The sequence below is a fragment of the Lytechinus variegatus genome, chromosome 2 (assembly GCF_018143015.1).
Source record: "Lytechinus variegatus isolate NC3 chromosome 2, Lvar_3.0, whole genome shotgun sequence".
NCBI classification, from domain to species: domain Eukaryota; kingdom Metazoa; phylum Echinodermata; class Echinoidea; order Temnopleuroida; family Toxopneustidae; genus Lytechinus; species Lytechinus variegatus.
In genome coordinates, this window is record NC_054741.1 from 1244865 (window position 1) to 1264528 (window position 19664).

At 34.4% G+C, this 19664-nt stretch overlaps 1 protein-coding gene across 2 annotated transcripts in view; it reads right to left on the reverse strand.

The window, feature by feature from the left end:
• Positions 1-6736: 6736 nt before the first annotated feature.
• The window catches only part of LOC121407024 (ribosomal biogenesis factor-like), a 123256-nt gene continuing 110328 nt past the window's right edge, over positions 6737-19664 (reverse strand). For both annotated transcript variants that reach the window (XM_041597916.1, XM_041597917.1), the window contains one exon: positions 6737-7006. In XM_041597916.1, the coding sequence (XP_041453850.1) occupies positions 6926-7006 (81 nt within the window). In that variant the 3' untranslated portion in view covers positions 6737-6925. The remainder of the gene's footprint in view (positions 7007-19664) is intronic.

Below are 19664 nucleotides of genomic sequence, written 5' to 3' on the forward strand. Positions count from 1 at the left end.
TGATTGGTGTAGTACCCTCACAACACTGGCTGGACCCCGTTGCATAAAATTTAGTAATATGGTAATTTGCATGGAATCCTTGATTCTGATTGGCTGTTGATCATTGTTACCATGGTAGTTACCATTGAAATGCAAAGTTACCATATGTAACAAGGTCCTGGTGTATGTGATTTTTTCAGTGAAGTTGAATGAGTTAATTCCTACTATTGAAATTTCTTAATGAAATTTATCAAGATGCACTTGTTATAAAAATCAGTTCTACCTTATAATGTGTAACTTAGAATGGTCTTTTGCTGAAATAATAATCAATCAATCATATATAGGATATTAAATCAGGCCTGTCCTGTGATCCATTTTATGTTTCTGTAATATTGCGTATTCACAGTTATGGGGTTGATGGAAGATTTAAATGATTAGTATTTGGGCGAGTTTATTGTTTCAGTTACAGGTAATTGAAACGGATATCATAATGAAACACTGGTACAAAATTTGAGTAAAAAATTGTGCATAAATGAGGTATGGTTCCACACAAACTGTTCATTTTCCAATATTGTATCAATGATATTCTCAAAATCTCTTTTGCCCTATTCTCACAAATAACTTGCTCTTTTTGTCAAATTTGTAAAAAAAGCAAAAAAATGAAGATGTGAGTTCTACCTTTGCTCAAGTTTACTTGTATTTGATAAAATATATTTAATTTTTTTGTTATTTATGCATATTTTGTTTTTAATTTATTAATAAATTCTACAAACATTTACAGATTATTTTGTGTATGTTCTTTTTTTATTCTTTGCCTAAGTTGCAGCAAATCTTTAGGTCAGCTCATGAAAAACATGTATACCTCTTACATGTCTTGTGTGATTCCAGTAGATTCAACTAAGGCAAAGCTACCAGTACAGGTATACTATTATCTCGAAAGAATGAAGAATAGTTCTTAATCAGAATCTTCAAAAGTTGAGAAATCAAAGAAGAAAAATATTTTCAGGCCTTTTGATATGCAAAATATTAGTAAAGGAAACCCAATCTATTTTTTACTGAAAAGTGAAATGAGTAAATTATATTTCTGGAAAGAGAAGTTACATTTCAAGCCGATTATGGTGATCTCTTTGAAAAGAAATTCTTTGTTTGTATTTTGTATATTTAAATATTATAGGATGTCACAATGGAGCTACACTCTTTACACAATGTTTTTCATTACATATAACATTATACTGGGGACTGTTTATAAAAACCTGTAACTAATTTAACTTTGCGGAGCTTCGTTACCATGGTAATTGCAATAATGTCAAAGTTATCATAGTTGTATCTCAATATGGTGGGAGATGTGTCATTCATCAGGATTTTGCTGACAGACATCTAAATATCGCCTGATCTCCAGAGACAATCTAGGTCAGGAATCCATGTATAAACACCCAATTTGGGACATGAAAATAAACACAGCACAACCCTACATAGCATCATGGGAATCCAAAGAAATTGAAACTTTTGCAAAAGTAAGGCATATTCACACCCGCATCATCAGGAAAAATGTTTAAAAGTTTGGTCCTTGATATGAAGGCATTGCTTCGAATTGATTTTACTGTAAGAAATTTGATAAGCTGTAAGTTCTTATTGCTACCTGTGTTTGTAATGTGTGGTGAAAATTAATTGCTGACAAAATTCACCTGAAAATCATTACTTAGTGCTTGAAAAAATTGCAACATACAATGACTAGAATCACCATCTCATATATTCTGTATACTAATATTTTCTACAAAAATGATGGAATTCCAGTCACCAATATCTTGGAAGAATCTACACATTTTTTTCTCCCTGAGTGTTTTTATTTAATATCAATATGAAGATTATTAAACACTACACACATTAAAGTTCATGACTTTTTTAACCAAAGTAAGAACTTGGGGTTTTTATTCTTGTCTTTTTTGTTTGCCTCACATCTGGAAAATTCTTGCAACCTGCACTTACATTGCGCATGTCAATGTGATCTGAGAAAATCCCTTCAAAATTTCTTGTAATTTTTAAAAAGTACCAACTGATAAGCAGGTCATTTTCTTTCAGGGATATGACAACACTTTTCTTTCACACTTGAAATATTCCTGTTATTTTGTGACCAGATGGGTATAAAAAGGCCTTTTGAGTTTTGAGGGTAATGTAATTCATAAGAATTATTACACATATAGCTTTGAAGAGGTGTGGATTGTCACTTTGGTTTCCTCCTTGTCAACATGTGGAAGTGCCTCAATCTTGTTGAACAGTAAAAGTTTTTGTTTTATTCTGATCTTCCTTCCCATGTCATCGAAGCTCTGATAAGAAATGAAATACATGTGTAGATATCTTCCAAAAGAGGTGGTTGGGGTTGACAGATGTCACAATTAACTTTAATGACAAACTAGGACTTTCAATGTGATCATCTACAATACTGAAAATGTAATACAGTTGATGGAAAAGGATCCATTGCTATTTTGCCCCCCTCAAAAAAATCTAATTTATGATTTAATTTTTTTTAGGTCAAATGAGTGTCTTGTCTTCCATAATACCACAAAAAGGAGGAGGGCTCAAATTGCTTTAAAAAATAACTTCAAGTGAAAGTGTCTCAGTCAGACTGCAGGTCCCAAGAAAGTGGCTCCTTTCATCCAAGTGATATTCATGACTTGAGATGTTTTGCATATTTAATGAGCTTGATGCGGACCAAAACACCTCTTCATTTGGTCATTGCTGCTCTAATTGTGCATTGAATTTCATGAATTTGGTACCATTGTAATGAAGAAGAATCATTCTTTCAGGTCATGTGTTTGGATTTATTCAAAGATTTTGTAATGTAGGTTAAAATTTTGATCTAAAATATGCTACAAAAAAAGCTGCTATTTTCACACTTTACTTTTGTTTGAGCCCAAATGATTTTTATTTCATGATAAAGCTGAATATGTATGCTTTGAAATGATATAAGTTTCAAAATAAGAATTGGTTTAACTCTTCATGCGTTCACCTGTAAACCCCCCGTGTGTTGCATTATGTTAGCAGTGATCTCCTCTCATTCACATTCGTGCCATGAGTCACAGATTTCTAACAATAAACCTGGCCATGGTATTGTTTATGAGGAGGGTTTTATTGATTTTCTCCTCTCCTTTTTCAATGAACTTCCTGGCTGTGATCAAGATTGATTTTTGGGGATAACTCAAAGATTTTGTAATTTGTAAACTGCGATAATCCGTCAAACGCTCAACTATAATGTCTCACGCGCGATCGATCGATCGGTAATGTACGGTATACAAAAAAGCCAAGCTACTAGTATACATTGTAGCTAGGCACGCACCGGGGCATGCCATTGTTCGAAAAACAATGGGACAGGGGACGTCTATGGGAAATGTGTGGTTGTGCAAAAATGCGAACGAAACACGCCTACGGATGTGCAATAATGCGAACGTAACGCATGAAGAGTTAATCGGGTCAAGATCACACTTTTCATTTGCCAAGTACATAAAGCAGCTTGAAAACAAGAATACTGCACCCTGATTGGTCAAAAAGACCACACAATGGCAAATTCCAACGGTTCCAGTGCCTGGGTTCGTGGGAAGGTCACACTTCCCATGTGGTAATCTCCTCAAATACCCCGCGTCTGTTGTTCTGTGAACCTTATCCAGCCAATCAGGACTCTGGATTTCATGCAAGTACAAAATTTCAGAAATCTTGTCTTGTACCTTGGTGGGAAAAGTGTGATCTTGACTCGATTAAAAGGTGCTGCATATCAAGAGTGGTATTGTGAGAAAGTACAGAAGTTCAGCTTTATGGTGATATAGATATTATTGAGGCTCAAATAAAAAGTTTTGCACAATTTGCAAAAGAAAACAGGAAGAAAATTCAGTTTTGAGGCACATTTTCAGGCCAGGCCAGAAATTTCCTTATTTAACAAAATATTGTATACAAAATAAATGACCAGTATGAAAGAATAACTTTTATTCTATCCGATGGTGCAATAATATTTCATTTAACTCGAGGTTAAAACAGGTAAATTCTTAGAGAAAGAAAATCTCACGAATCACAAGATTTTGCAAGGGGGAGGATTCAGCCACAAGATGATTTGGATGAATCTGGCCTTCATAGGGACCTGCGGTCTGACTGGTCTCAGTCTAAGTACTTCATATTTGACCAGGATATCAGAATCAATAAATTTTGGTAATTATTTCTTTCAAAATTTACTTTGAAAAATATATATCAAATGGATTTAAAAATACAATGAAGAAACTCCTTCCATTTACCTCAAATAATCCCACAATTTTCTTGAATTAAAAAAAATGACTCACTGTTATTCCTGTTTAGAGCTTTACATTTTCATTCATGGGTACACCAAAACATTAAAAGAATACACAATTTGACCTATGGAGAGGAAGATGTCAAACAGCTAAATTTTACACATTGACAACATTATAACCAACCTCAGAATGACTTTGCAAATAAAGCACACATGTAAACAATATATTACAGTTCAAAAGTCCTGAATTTGTGTTTATTCAAGCAATCTAATGAATTCATACACTCTTGGTATAAATTCAGAAAAAAAATCAATTATGCAATTAGCACTAAAAGGTCAATCCAACCATGGAATTAGTTGGTACACATAATTTATAATGCATTTGAAAATAAAATTATTTTTGTGACGGGACTAAAATAAAAATAAGAATTAAAAGGTAAATCCAAATAAGGAGTGGGTGCATGCATTTATGATGTATTTGGTAATAAAATGATTTGTGGGACAGGACTAAAATAAACAAAAAAATTACTTCATGAAATTTACCTTTTCACACATGGTAATGAAACAGGGTATGAGGAGGCAGTGGGGGAGGGGGGCTGACCATAAAAAAACACAGATTGTCATTTAAGTTTTTGTACATCCTTATTTTAAAAAGTGGGGGCTGAGGCCCTCATCCAGCACCAGTTCCATGGTCCCTGCAATATATGAACTATCAATCTTGTCTTGATTCATCAGCTTCCCTTTTAATAGAGAATCCTGATACCATTGCCTTAATGTCGATACACTGTCACGTTTCCAGTGATGCCCCTTTTGATAATCCTTGGCATAAGTAGAGTTACTGGGTTACATTCTCCTGACAGTACATCAGATAACATCTCAACCCGACTGAACTCAATACACAGATCAATCCAAGTCGCAATCAGGGTCTTGTGCCCCCCCCCCTTTCAAAAAAAAAAGTTTCACAACCACAGGGAAAAAAGATAAAAAGAAAGTGAAATACATGTATACTATTTTCTGAATATTACATTATAATATGTATTTATTTTAAAATAGATTTTTATATTCATCACAGAACCTTGTCGTTTGTGAATTTTTTTAAATTTTTAATTGTATTGTTCTCATGGAAATGATCAGACAGACATCGTTGAAGGATTCTGATTGGCTTAGACCTGACATCTCTCCCTTGAATATTATGACAATATGGTTCACATCAAAATCAGAGTAAGCTGGAATTCTACAGCCTGGTTTAACTTAGGCCATGGTCTAACTCTATGCTAAAATTATGGGAAGCCTAAAATGTCAAAATCTCGTGAAAACTGCATGTTACTTAATCTTAATATTCACCATGCTCTTTCATCAGGCTATAGTGGCAAAGAATGATCCGAGTACAAATAAGTGGGTGTTTCATGAAGCTATTCGTAAAGTTACGAACGACTTTGCGCATGACTGGAACATGTTCATAACTAAATTACATTGGGATAACACAAAGCATAAGAAAGGACCAACAGTCTTGCGTAAAGTCATTCGTATCTTACGAACAGCTTTATAAAACACCCACCTGTACTATTAAAGAAAAGGTTCACAATTGGCTTTCCATAACTATACCACAACTTTGACCCAAGTTCATAATACTGGCCAGTGTGTATCATGTCTAGTGCCCGGGGGGGGGGGCACTTCCATTCATGAGTGGATACCATGCGCGACCATGGGGTCTCGAAAAGCACCCTAAACACGTAATTTCCATATTCTGAAAATGTACCCCTTAACAAATATTGGAACGTGTGAAACCCTACCCTTAACAAGTATTGGAAACAAAACGATACTCTTGGCGAATATTCCCTGAAATGAACCCCTAAACAAGTACAGGAATGTTTTATTGTTACTGGTCCTTCGGTCGTCGGCTTTACCTTATTTGGTTAGTACGACTTCACCTTCTACACCTCGTGCAAATCGGACTCTAAACACAAAGTGTTGGGGCAAAAAGGACATCCTTTATAAAACATTTTAATTTTGTTTTATCATCCCCGCAAATTCGACCCTAAACACATAATTTTCCTAGCAAAAGAGATACCCTTTTTTCATTATTTTTGTGTTTTTGACACCCTTATCACGTTACGTACGTAACGTGCCCTATCATAAAAAAGACATCCTTTTTACGTGTTTCTTTGGTCGCGCATGGTATCCACTCGTCAATATAAGTGTAAGTGCCCCCCCCCCCCTGGGGTCTAGTGGCTCTGGTAATCATCTCTGTCATAAGATGGGTAGTAAGGTGGAATTACTATACAGGTGGTTGCTCCAGCAAGTTAGGTGTTGCTGCTCATTCGCTATTCAGTGAATTTGCTTGTATTGAAAGGCACCATCTATAAAGTTCTGTTACCACAATGATGACATCGCACTTACAGATAATCTATAAGATCCTATGGTGGTAATATCAATTAAGTTTTATTAGCTTAAAAGAATATTTTACTCCATAAAAACATCACACCCATCTACAATTATATCATTAAACTGCTGATGTTCTGAAAGATGCGTAAGCTGCAGTCCCGATGTCATCTGTAAAGTTCCATTACCACGTTGCATGTACGGATAAATATTCTTGTATAAGACCCCATCGAGATGTCATTGTTAAGTTCTGTTTCTATGGCTTATGTCACATGAGTTTTCTTGTATAAGACGTTATAACGATGCCATCTGCAACACAGCGGCATCCATGTCCACTTGTCTTGATTCCGGTAACTTTTTGACTGGTTTGCTTGCCTGCATAAATGAGAAAAGAAAGAGGGAACAACTGTTTGTCTTATTCCACCATCGACCGACAATTACCTGACTTAATGTAAACTCATAACTTGCATAGAACTGAAATCTTTCACACCTGATGAAAGTGTACAGAACTTAAATGTCACTTCTGAATTGGCTTAATTCAACACAGATGGCGCTCTTGCCAAATAATCTTCCAACAGGGAGAAGGAAGAGACAGAGAGGGGGGATTGAGGAGGAGGTGAGGGATGAGGATGTGGAAGGGGAGAGGAGGGGGAGTGGATCATAGGGATCAAGGTGAGAATAGCACAGGAAAGAGTAAGGAATAAAACTTTACAAGGGAAGAAAAGGCGTTACTGGGAATGGCCGTAAAGTTGGCAAGTTGGGAGATGACAGAATAAAACAAGAATGTAGAGACAATTTATGTAAAAGAGTATATGTGAGAGGGAGAGGGGACAGAAAGAAAGAAAGAAAGAGAAAGGGGGGGGGGGGGAGGAATTGGAAAGAAAGATTGAAGAGAGCGAAAATTAAAAAATGTTACTTTATCTAGAATGTGTGGGCAAAAATACAGGGAAAGCAAACATAATTCATGCTATCATATGCTTACCCTTATTTGTAATTATTCATTCAATGTTTGTTTCATTCAAAGTTATATATTATACAATCCAAGTTCTCATCTGTTTTATCTTCACCATGTCAAAGAAGCAAATTACATTTTTAAGGCACTTCTTCAATTCATTATTCAAATACAGACCAAGTATGTCACTAGTAGCTGGATAAAGTCAAGATTACCCTCCAAATGTCAAATATTCTAAACAGTAGGGCCAAAGGGCCTAGACCCCTTTCCAAGCCTGTGAGGGTCTTACGGAAATACATTCAGAAGAACTTGGGAGCTTTCAAGCCAACTCCATCACCATATTATCTGTTGCTGTGCAAAAATGTGTTAGGACATGTAACAAAAAGCTTAGCAATCATCATAGAACATAATTTCAATGATTGATTGCATTGAATACAATGTACAATTATTCATGAAAATCAAGCATACGATAAATCACACTAACTTTTGTGTTACTTCCTGCATTCATACCCACATGAACTAAAGACTTTCAGGGTAAGTCCTCAAAATTATGAGCATGCAGTATGGTCTGACCATGGAGCTACTAATGGTCTGACAAGCAGACAGGGCACATGATTCTAAATTCTCTAATTCAGCAGCCCGACAGAAAATACATCCAAAGTTCTCACTTGGATGGGAAAGTTCTAATAATTTGCATTTACAGTGCGAGAATAACCATTACCTTCAAATAATTCCTTGTCATTCCTTGTAAATTTGACAGTACCTTCTGTTCTACAGTGTAGTAAAATCACGCGAAATCGTCATTACGCAAACATGTAATAAAATGAGGTCACCACAGTGAATCGATAATAGCGAGAGCGCTGCACATTGCCAGCGGTTCACGGACATTTGCACGCAAACCTATGAGAAACGAGCGAGAGCGAACGATTCCACGAGCTCTTCCCCCTTCTTTCCCTTCCCGGCGATTTGTCCCAAAACAAAAGGATTTCTGCAAAGTACGATACTTTGTTTTTCAACTTTATTAGCATTCGATCTATCCGCGCCGAATTTTTTTTTACCGTGGCATTTTGTTATAAATTACCAAAAGAACCTGTACATCAGTTTTGCCGAGCTGAATAAAACGACTGATAGGCGTTTATGACAGCCGTCATTCACGTAAACTTTTGTATCCGATATGTGAACTTTCATTCTACACGGAATGTACTGATCAATATGCATACGACGTCGTACTTGAAGGTTCGTTACAGTATTACTATTCAGAGGTGATAGCAACGGCCATAAAGATTGACATGTACAATAAAAACCAGTAAAAACTATTTAAAAATGATGAGTCCTTGATGCAGTTCACCGACACAGTGAAGGATCAGGATCATCAATTACAAAACAGATGAACATGATGAAATTATAAAACTTACATGACTTGTCCAATATCGCATGAATCATTAATATCCCTTATTTTTCCTTTGGCTTATGACTGTTAAGTGCAGAAAAGGGGGAAACGGTGAATAATTTGGTACTGGCTGTATGGTCCCATGGTCAGTTAGCATGCATGTTTGTAGGGCTACATTCACAATGATCACGTCGATGGTCAGAGAACAATTTCCCTTCATCTCAATTCTCTCTTATCATGCTTATCATTACATGTATCATGTGTATACCAGGGAGATGGGGTTTGGTGTGTGCATGACCGTGTGCATACAAGGAAAGATAGCCGAGGTATAGGCATTAGTTTGTGTGTAAGTTCATTGGGCATGTTGGGTCGTCTCTTCGGGCTTCGGTCAAGAGCGCGAGTGCCGTGTTCATCATTACACGGTGCAAGCTTGTGTGTCAAATACGCGCGAAACGACTAATAACAGGCTACAAAAATCACTCGACCATGCTGCCGCTATGCGAATTCGGTGTGCGAAGATTACGTAACTTTCACCGAAATTAACGCTACGCCGTAATGACGATTTCGCGTTGTTTTACTACCTACTGTTCTACTGCAGTTTTCTTTCTGGTATATTATAGATAATCATCTTTAACATGAGCAAATACATGGTGCTATCAATGTGGGGTACAAGATAAGGAAAACATTCCTGACCAGAGAATACCTAGTATTTTCAAACTTCGAGTCAATATGAAAGCACCTTGAGGAGTCAGACCTCTTGATAATAAATATCGGTTTCTGACATAATTTTGGGCCTTCTGGGTAATGTACAAACACTCAAGAGGATGTTGCCCTTCTATAAATATAATCAAATTATTTGAAGAAAGAGGTTGAAATCTCACAGGCTTTTAAAGATTATTTCTGAAACAAGGACTTCTGTTTATTCAATTGGGGAATTTAAGCTCTGAACCATTTACATCAATCATGAAATGTACTTGATGATGAATCAAATGTTATGGGACTGAACTTGAAAATGATTGAAAATATGTAGTACATGTAAGTAGTAAGAATCTAAGCAAGGGCATTTCATTTATTAGGGTGGTTCATCCCAATATAAGAATTAAACAGTCAGAACTTGTAATATTAAAAGTGACAGGAAAATAACCAAACACTTATCTCATTTATTCCATGGTTTCCTGACAAAGAAGGTATGCTTTAAGTAAAAAAAAATTACCTGTAATCTGTTATCACTAAGCTCATCTTTTACTAAAAAATACCAATTTTAATCATGTTCAGAATTCATACAGCCAGGAATTTATATATCTTTGCATTAATAATTTTCCAAGGTTGGTGCAAATACATGTAAACAAAATATTGAAACTTTATATTACTTCATCCTCACATTTCTGATAGCATTGTGATCTGATTTCTTAATGACAAGGATGGGTAATCCGACTTCAATAACCTATGAAAACAGGTGGAAACATTAATGTCAAAATCTGTTAATTTTTATGGCTGACTGTGTTATAAGGGCATGTTATAATAACAGTTCAAGGATAAAATTATCATGTACTTTTCTTGTGGCAGTTTCTTCCTAACCAGAAATAAAAGTTAAGACAGGATGAGGGCAGGTGCCAGTCTGCAGATGGTGGTGGTGGTGGGGGGGCTGGGGTGGTTACTTCCATACCAAAGTTTAGTGCCCTTCTCATTATTATAGATATTTTTTATACCAAAACATTTCACCAATCTAATTTCTTACTTAAAGCTCAAGTCCACCCCAGGAAAATGCTGACTTGAATAAATACAGAAAAATCAAACTAGCATAGTGCTGAAAATTTCATCAAAATCGGATGTAAAATAAGTTATGACATTTGAAAGTTTCAGTTATTTTTCACAAAACATCAATTTGCACAACTTGGTGAGTCAGTCGATGATGTCCATCACTCACTATTTCTTCTTCTTTTTTTAATTATACAATATTTCATTTTTTTTATAGATTTGACAATAAGGACCAACTTGACTGAACCATATAGTATTAAACAATGCTAATTCCACATGTTCAGGGAGGAATTAATCATTGTATCACTTGACAATGAGGAGAAAATTAGAATAATTCATATTTCATACAATAAAATACAAAAGAATTAGTGAGTGGATGACATCATAGTCTCCCCATTTGCATACCAGCCAGGATGTGCATATAACTGTTTGTGAAATTAAGCAAAACTTTGAAATATAACTTTTTTATTTTACATCCAATTTTGATGAAATTTTCAGTGATATGCTTGTTGGATTCTTCTCTTTTGATTCGAATCAGCTTTTTGCTGGGGTGGACTTGTCTTTTAAGTTTACTCCTTTAATAAAAATCATTATTCACCAAGGTTGGATTCCCCTTAATAGTATTATGAGTGAAAGGGAGTCTGAATCCTTGGTCTAAATTACTAGCGTGCGCTCTATAATGTTACTCTGACCTATTATGCCTGTCTTAATGTGGCATTTAATGAGAGGAAAAGTGCAAGATCTGTCAATGAAGGGGTAATGGAAACAGAAATCAGTATCTATTCATAATGTGGGTGTTGATGGTTACTCTTCAAAACATGTTATTCTCATCTATCTCAAGAGTCAAGCTAACCATCTACTTCCCTGCAAGCTGTATGTAGGTGAAAACAAGATCAAAAGCCAATCTAAAACGAAACACATCACTGGTTTGTGAAACAAAATGCATCTCTTAGAGTAAAATCAAAGTTGCCACTTCTGTGATATAAAAAACAAAATAATGTTGCTTTAATACTGTATATATGTGTGAAGCTTAAATATGTGTGTAGCTTAAAGGTAAAAAAAGTAAATAGTTCCATTTCAATACACTCATTCTGATGTTTTGTGACTTGGTATAACTATCATCTCAAAATGGTACACATGAATACTGCAATATGTTTCAATCAGATTCATTGTAATCAATCAATGCAATCAATATCTCAATAATTCATACTTTTTTGTCATCATTTTTTCTTTGCGAGATCATCACTAATTTAGACTTATCATATTCCAGACCGAGTATGGTTAACACAAATGGGAGGGAAGAAATGGCAACATGTTTTTTTTTTCAAATAGACAGTCAAACATGAGAAGGACAGCAGGACAATGGTCGTCTGAAAATAGTTTAAATGAAAATTGTCACATTCATATAGGTCACAATCAGGGCCACAGTTTCCACAAAATAGACATTGAAAAATTATACTAGAAGTAGTAAAAAATGAATATAAAGATCAGCTTCGCAACAGTGACTTAAGTGGATTATCCCTTTAAGATTAAAGGTCAAGTCCACCTCAAAAAAAAAATTTGATATGAATCAATAGAGAAAAATCAGACAAGCACAATGCTGAAAATTTCATCAAAATCGGATGTAAAATAAGAAAGATATGACATTTCAAAGTTTCGCTTATTTTCAACAAAATAGTTATATGAACAAGCCAGTTACATCTAAATGAGAGAGTTGATGATGTCACTCACTCACTATTTCTTTTGTTTTTTATTGTTTGAATTATACAATATTTCAATTTTTACGAATTTGACGATTAGGACCTCCTTGCCTGAAGCACAAAATGTTAAAATAATAGAATTCCACGTGTTCAGGGAGGAATGAAACTTCATTTCACATGACAATGACGAGAAAATAAAAATATTTCATATTTCATATAATAAAATACAAAAATAGTGAGTGATGTCATCAACTCTCTCATTTGGATGAAACTGGCTTGTTCATATAACTATTATGTTGAAAATAAGCAAACTTTAAAATGCCATAACTTTCTTATTTTACATCCGATTTAGATGAAATTTTCAGTGTTATGCTTGTTAAATTTTTCTCTTTTTATTCAAATCAAGTTTTTGTTGGGGTGGACTTGTCCTTTAAGGATAATGAAGGCCGATTCCATTATCAAGTGGGAGGCTTGCCTTGATGTGATAATCCAAATGGAAGAAGAAATGGCCGGAAAAGGGGGAAATTCTCCTGCAAAGGATTTTTCAATCAGGAATGACCAAAAAGAAGCTATTTTCATCTTCAAGCTGTCATCTTGAAAGTCTCGTCTTTATAAATGACAGATGGAACAACTTATGCACTGAGTATATTCCTATTTGGGGAAAAGAAAATTGTCATTCCTATTTCTGGCAATTTCTTAGATGATGGCTCATCTCAGTAAATCAATAAAAACAATTTTTTTGAAAGTCCAATGAAAAAAATTGTGTCAGTTTTTAGTTCATTTTGAGCAACTTCTGGGTGGAGAGCCTAGAATTAGATTAGACAAGAGATGGGCTCATGCATGAAAACATTTCTCATGTTTACTGTGTGCGCATCAATGGTGACTTGTTGGAATAATTCCCAGGGAGTGGAGGATATGCATTATTATTAATATCTATTCTTTGGTTATAAAATGAACCCTTGCTAAAACCAAAAGCAAAATGAAGGGATGTAAAAGATTGTATTTAAAAGAGTTATGTAAATAATATGATTTGTTATTGTTTTGTTTATCTTATGAAATAAAGGGGGGGGGGTTTATTCTCTGGAATAAAACGGAAAGAAAAAAAAAAGCAAAATGAAGAGATTTCATGTATAGAGATCATGCTGCAATCATATCAATCGCTAGCTTATTAGCCCCAGGATACAGGATAACAAATTACCACATCATATATAAATCATATCATGAAGCATTGCCAAAAATTTGTCCCCTCTGAAAGTGGAGCGAAAATGAGATGGGGGGGGCCTAACTATAGGAGTCCCTTATTGATCGTTAACTCTGACCCTGTATCTTTTAGTTCATTAGAGGGGTGGTAGGAGCACTGACCTATAAGAGACAAGGGAGTACTATAAAGCTACATCGCCAAATAAATCTTGAGGAGAAACCTTTCCATCATTATTTTCGATTCACACATATTCCATGTCATGTTCAAGTTTTAAGATGCACTCTTGAGAAAAAGCAGCTGATGGAATAAAATTGACAAATGAAGAAGGGGTGCATGTTTATTACACCATTAGGGGAAATTGGATGGGGAGGGGGGGACTTATTTACATAATTTCAAACTCTTTAACACATTTCTACAAATAGAATTCCTAACATGCTAGAGTGCCTGGCCAAGATAGCCATGCAAAAAAGGGTTATAATTTTAATAAGTTCAAAACGAACTTTTTGTAAGACTTTGAATTGAGTAAATGCTATAAATTAGTGAAGTGTTGCATGTAATTAATTTATAATTATCAGTATAATTACCATTACTACGTTTAATCTATCATGAGACAACCTATTACTTCTTCTACTTCATCCATCGCCACGATGAACCTCATCATAACTATTATCGTTATCATTATTATCAATATGTTTATTATCATTATCACTATTATTATCATCATCATCATATTATGAGTAGTAGTAGTAGTAGTAATAGTAGAAGTAGCAGCACCAGCAGCAGCAGCAGCAGCAATAAAAGTAGAAGCCGGTAGCTGATTATTGGGTTAGTGGAAATAGTTGCAATTGTAAACATTAAGAGCACTAGTACTAGCAGCAGACAAATATGTGTATCAAAAAGCACATTTTACCTTTAATATTAAATTGCTTTTGCTGACAATGTTGAACATTAATCCCAATCCCACCCATCAAGCCAACTTCCATAACAGTTTCTTTACATGGCCTCATCACTCACAACTATCGGCTAAAAGAAACCATTTAACAACTGACAACTCACACTGTAACCAAAGTTTTTTTAAAAGACCTTTTAATAAAGTTAATACCATCTGGGATATTCTGAAAACAAATTGATTCAAAATCTACCAACCCCCAATCACTATTTTGTGTTGGTATTAAGAGTCCTTGGGGTGTTAGGGAATCATGAAAGTGGTTTCTTTTTGTGAAACCTTCATTTATCAATCTATTCATCTACTGATGAGACCTACATGAGAGCCCTCTTTCAAAAAAAAAATCCAACAAAATGCTTTAAAGATAACAACAAAAAGAGAAAACAAAATTAACACAACAAATGGGATATTTGACAATTGAATTATAATAGGAGAAAACTGAATCCTGAAACCAATGTGCAAAGAGCAATTCCAAAACATCCACATGATTTTTATTCAAAAGAAAAACAGATAAATAATGGAAAATATATGGAGATTTTATGAAAGTCCGATAACAAATATTTAGTACTAACTATAGAGCAAGCAGCTTCCCCACTAACAATGACTCTTCTTCAATAGTTCGTAATGATTAATAACCTGATTATAATCTGAATGAAAAGGTTTGACATTTTCAATTTTCTCATTAAATTATACTTTATGACATTTGTATTACATTTATTACGGGAGAGCAGAGCTGCTTACATGTGACAAGAAAAAAAATCATAACACTGTTTTCATCATAACACTGTCAATGTTACGAGGTGAACATCACAATTTTGTGGTTCAAATTCTATTTTAAAAATGTTTAAAAATAATGAATTATACAATTGAACAACTTACAATGAAGAAAAGGGGTAAGAGACCAATCTTGGCATATTGGAGACCTTATTTCCACCCAGTTTTTTTTATTTTTTTTTTACATTGTTTACAGATGTCTGCCCCCCACTAGTATACCTATGTGAGTGCTTGTTAAATCTAGAAAAAAGAGAAAAATACAATTATAAAGAGGATCTCCTCAATGATCATTATCCACTCCATTTGGCAAGCCCCTTATTTCTTCCATTCTCCTGCACTTATTGTGAATGAAATAGAAAATTGGAAGGTTGTTCTGAAAGTTGTTAACAATGAATGGATTCCAGCCATCCTTTGAATAAAAATAAATGTTTTGGAAATCCAACTGGTTATAAATGAAATAAATCTTTTTTTGTGAATGGTTGTTCTGAATGTAGTCTATTCTGATGTCATTTGGGCTACTTTGATCTTTACTTCAAGAATATTACTCAAAAGTAGGATCTATGTGAGTTATCTTCTTGTGATTTCACTACTTCTAATTCTAAGAAAAAATTGGTCCCATCTTTCTCCCTTACCCACCATTTTCATATTCACTCTTTTCCTATGTGCAACCCTGTACCAATTTCTACCTCTTCTCTCTCCCTTCTCTTCTTCTCCTCTCCCCTCTACTCTACTCTCTCTTTCTATATATTTGGACATAATATGCTCAGTCAGTAATGAAAAGTTTAATACCTATGATGCGCACGAACTTAAACTATTGACTCTATCTATCCTTATAGGGTCTTTGCAATCTGAAAGAAACCTGCCAAAGTCAACTCGATACAAAATACAAAATAAGAAAACAGGTTTTGTCTTTGTATCAACATTGATAAAAACTGCCCAAAATAAAGACAAAAATTAACCCAAGATGAAATACTGACACATTTCCTGAGTTAAATGTGAATCCGGAGGAAGCATGTACGCCTCCTTGCCGAATATCAACACAAATTCAGGAAATTAGAAGACTGATGTCAGTGAAATCAATCAAATAATGGGGTCCATGATGACAGATGTCGACGGAAGGAAGAAAAAAAAGAACAACTTGAGGGAAACCTACCCAGTGCCTCAGAGCAAGGAGCTTCAGAGCTTAGGATACCACACCACAGTGTCTTGGTGATTACTGAGGAATTGTCATGTACTGAATAGAGAGGAGCAAATTAGGAGTAATCAAGCTTGATATTGTGTGCCCATTTTACCATTTAACAACGCCTTTCAGGCCAATTAACTGTCAAGAGTCTGCTGACAACAGTGGTGGGACCATGTTAACTCATATTGATATCGATATTTGTTCCTTTTTTTCAAATTGTAAAATGCTGAAGCCACTATAATGACGGAATTACATGTTATTTTGCATCTAAGACTATTCCTCAAAGTGTTCGCTGAAGTCATATTAATATCCTATCAAAAGAAAATCACCAATACAAGGCCCACAAATGCCCCAGCCCACCCAATATGAGAAAGTCATATACAAATAGCTAAACTATTACACACAGAAAGGTCAAGAAAAAGAAGGCATTCAGGATTAAAAAGAAACAGGAAAATATTAAAGAGAGACAGAAGGAAGATAAAGGACAGAGAGAGGGAAGAAAGAAAAAAAATAATAAAATGAAGAGATATGGAGGAGATTGAGGAAAAGAGGGAAAAACTGAAAATGTTAACTTATTAGTATTAAAAGCAAATGAACTACAACATGTAGCAAAAAATGTTTCTCTATTTTCCAGAATATTAAGGTCCTTATTTTTGTTAACTGCACGTTGGTGTCTCCTAGTTAACATCAAGAATTGAAACAAAATTTACTGAAAAGTAACTACCGGTATGGTAAGTATCATGACCCCAAGCAATTCTTCCTCAAAATTATTCAAACTGATACACATTAAATGTGTTATGGAAAACATGAGCTGGCACTTTATCATCCCTCCACTTTCCCATTGTCACCATTTATTTCCATCTTCTTTTTCAAAATGTTACAATGAAAAAGATGCAGTCAATCATTATCAATGTTTCACACAATGAAATCAACTTCTTGATCCCAGAATGGAGAATAAATTAGGTTCAGAAACTTTGAATATATAAAAAATTTGATTACATTTTTTAAACTTGTTAAATGTTTATCATAATACAACAGTTCAATTATTGGAGAATAGCACCTGTGGATGAATAATGTCGTAAATCACACCTCCCAAATGGTGAGGATTAACATTCTTGTACTTCAATCACAATAAATCATTGATACAAGTATGTTATTATCACTAAAGCATTGACTTTATGACTTTTCATCTGTTATCCTGTCAAGATGAAGTTTCGGTTTCATGTGAGGTTATAATCCCAAGCAATTCTTCATGACACATCGATTTAGCATAAACTGTTCATTGTTTGTTATCCCATATTGACACGCGGAATTCAAGATTTTCTTTTAAAATCTTAGTAAATTTCATCAGAGGTTTAAGAATAGTTTTGGGCAGCATGAATCAGGTATATAATTTTTTCAAAGATATTAACAATAATTGTGTTTTATGATTGATCTTTTTGTATAATCTGTAGAGTATTTCTTGGTAAATAATTCATGTTTGTAATGTAGACACATGATTTCAAAGGGTCTTTTTCGATTCTTGATAGACAATGTACCAAATATTTCAGAAGAGACTCAGGCAGCATGACAACGGCTGTGACGATTAAAAAAAAGATTTGATAACAGTTATAATTCATGATGACTGATCTGTTCAGGTGTGTCCAATCTGTTGAGAATTTCTTTGAAATACCAATAGAGGACCACTCATGTAAATGTACTTTTAGGTCAGTGATATTACTATAAAAGATGGTTCTCTTCAATCGTATATTCTTTAGACCAATATAGTCACTTTGCTGACTCCACAAAATAAGAAAATTTATAAGCAGTGTCACAAAGCATGCCTTTTGGCCTATATCACCAAAATTTTGCAATCTATGTTCCTCTCGAGTTAAAATGTCCACAGCAATATCTTTAGATCTTAATTCTGGCTGTTTACGCAATTACTATACCAATATTCACACACTTATGATATATAGAATAAATAATCAATGAATCAAATTAAAATCTACAGTAAAGAAGAGAAGCTATATTCATGTTTCATTTCCTATATTAAACTTTCTTACCATTGTTCAAGAGGGGATTTTTTTTAATGTGATTAACAGTTATATGTGAAATAAAAAAAAATCCTGCATGCAAAAGGCAAACTTCCTGAACATGGGGGAAAAAATAATACCTGGGTATACCAATTTATGTCAATAATGTGATTTTCATTCCAGATTGTTTTAATAAAATAAATGACATAGAATAGCCATTCATGACAATAACACCATTCTCATTACAGAATATTACTGTAACTCTGATATTTCAAATGATAAAAAAAAATATAAAAACCATCCACCCCCATGTCTTTCGTCAAAAGAATTGACTGTAAGCTACAATTAGCAGTCTGGCTCCTTAGCTTAACCGAGGGTCTCATGAGGTCTCAAGCTTAGACCAAAAGGGCAAAAAGGTCCTCAAAACTCCCCCAAAAAAGTCTCATTATATCAACCGCAAATTACTCCTCTAGGGAAGGGTTATATTAACATGTATTTCAGTATAGCCCAATGGCGTATCATAATGAGGGCTGAAACAACCACTGTAATTGTAAAGAGAGAGAGAGAGCCGGGAGATTAGCTTGCTGAAGAAAAGACAATCCTGAGATCGGTTTAAGTCCGACTTTCATGTAACCTTTGGTAAAGGGTCATGAATTATAATTTAGTAGATCATCTAACATGCCTATAAAAATGGTAGTGTAGTAGCCACTGAATCATAATCAGATGTAAAATAATAAATGATTTTACAAAACAGCACCCACTCATCAATTTTTGTATTCTATACCTGATTTTTTTCTGAATTACATTATATTGTGAAACAAGGTTTGATTTCTCCTGAACAGATGATCTATTGTTGCAACATTAGCTTCCTCATGGTCAAATCTTCATATATTGAAATATTCTATAATTCATATAAAAGAAAATAGTGAATATGTGTAGACATCATCAGCTCTCTAATTAACATATCAACCATCTTGTTCAAAAATTGTTTTGTGAAATAGGTTAAATTCTAAAATATAACATTCTTAATTCACACATCGAATTTTAATGAAATTTTCATCATTATGCTTGTTTGATTTTCCTCTATTATTCCTATCAAATTATCCTTGTGCCA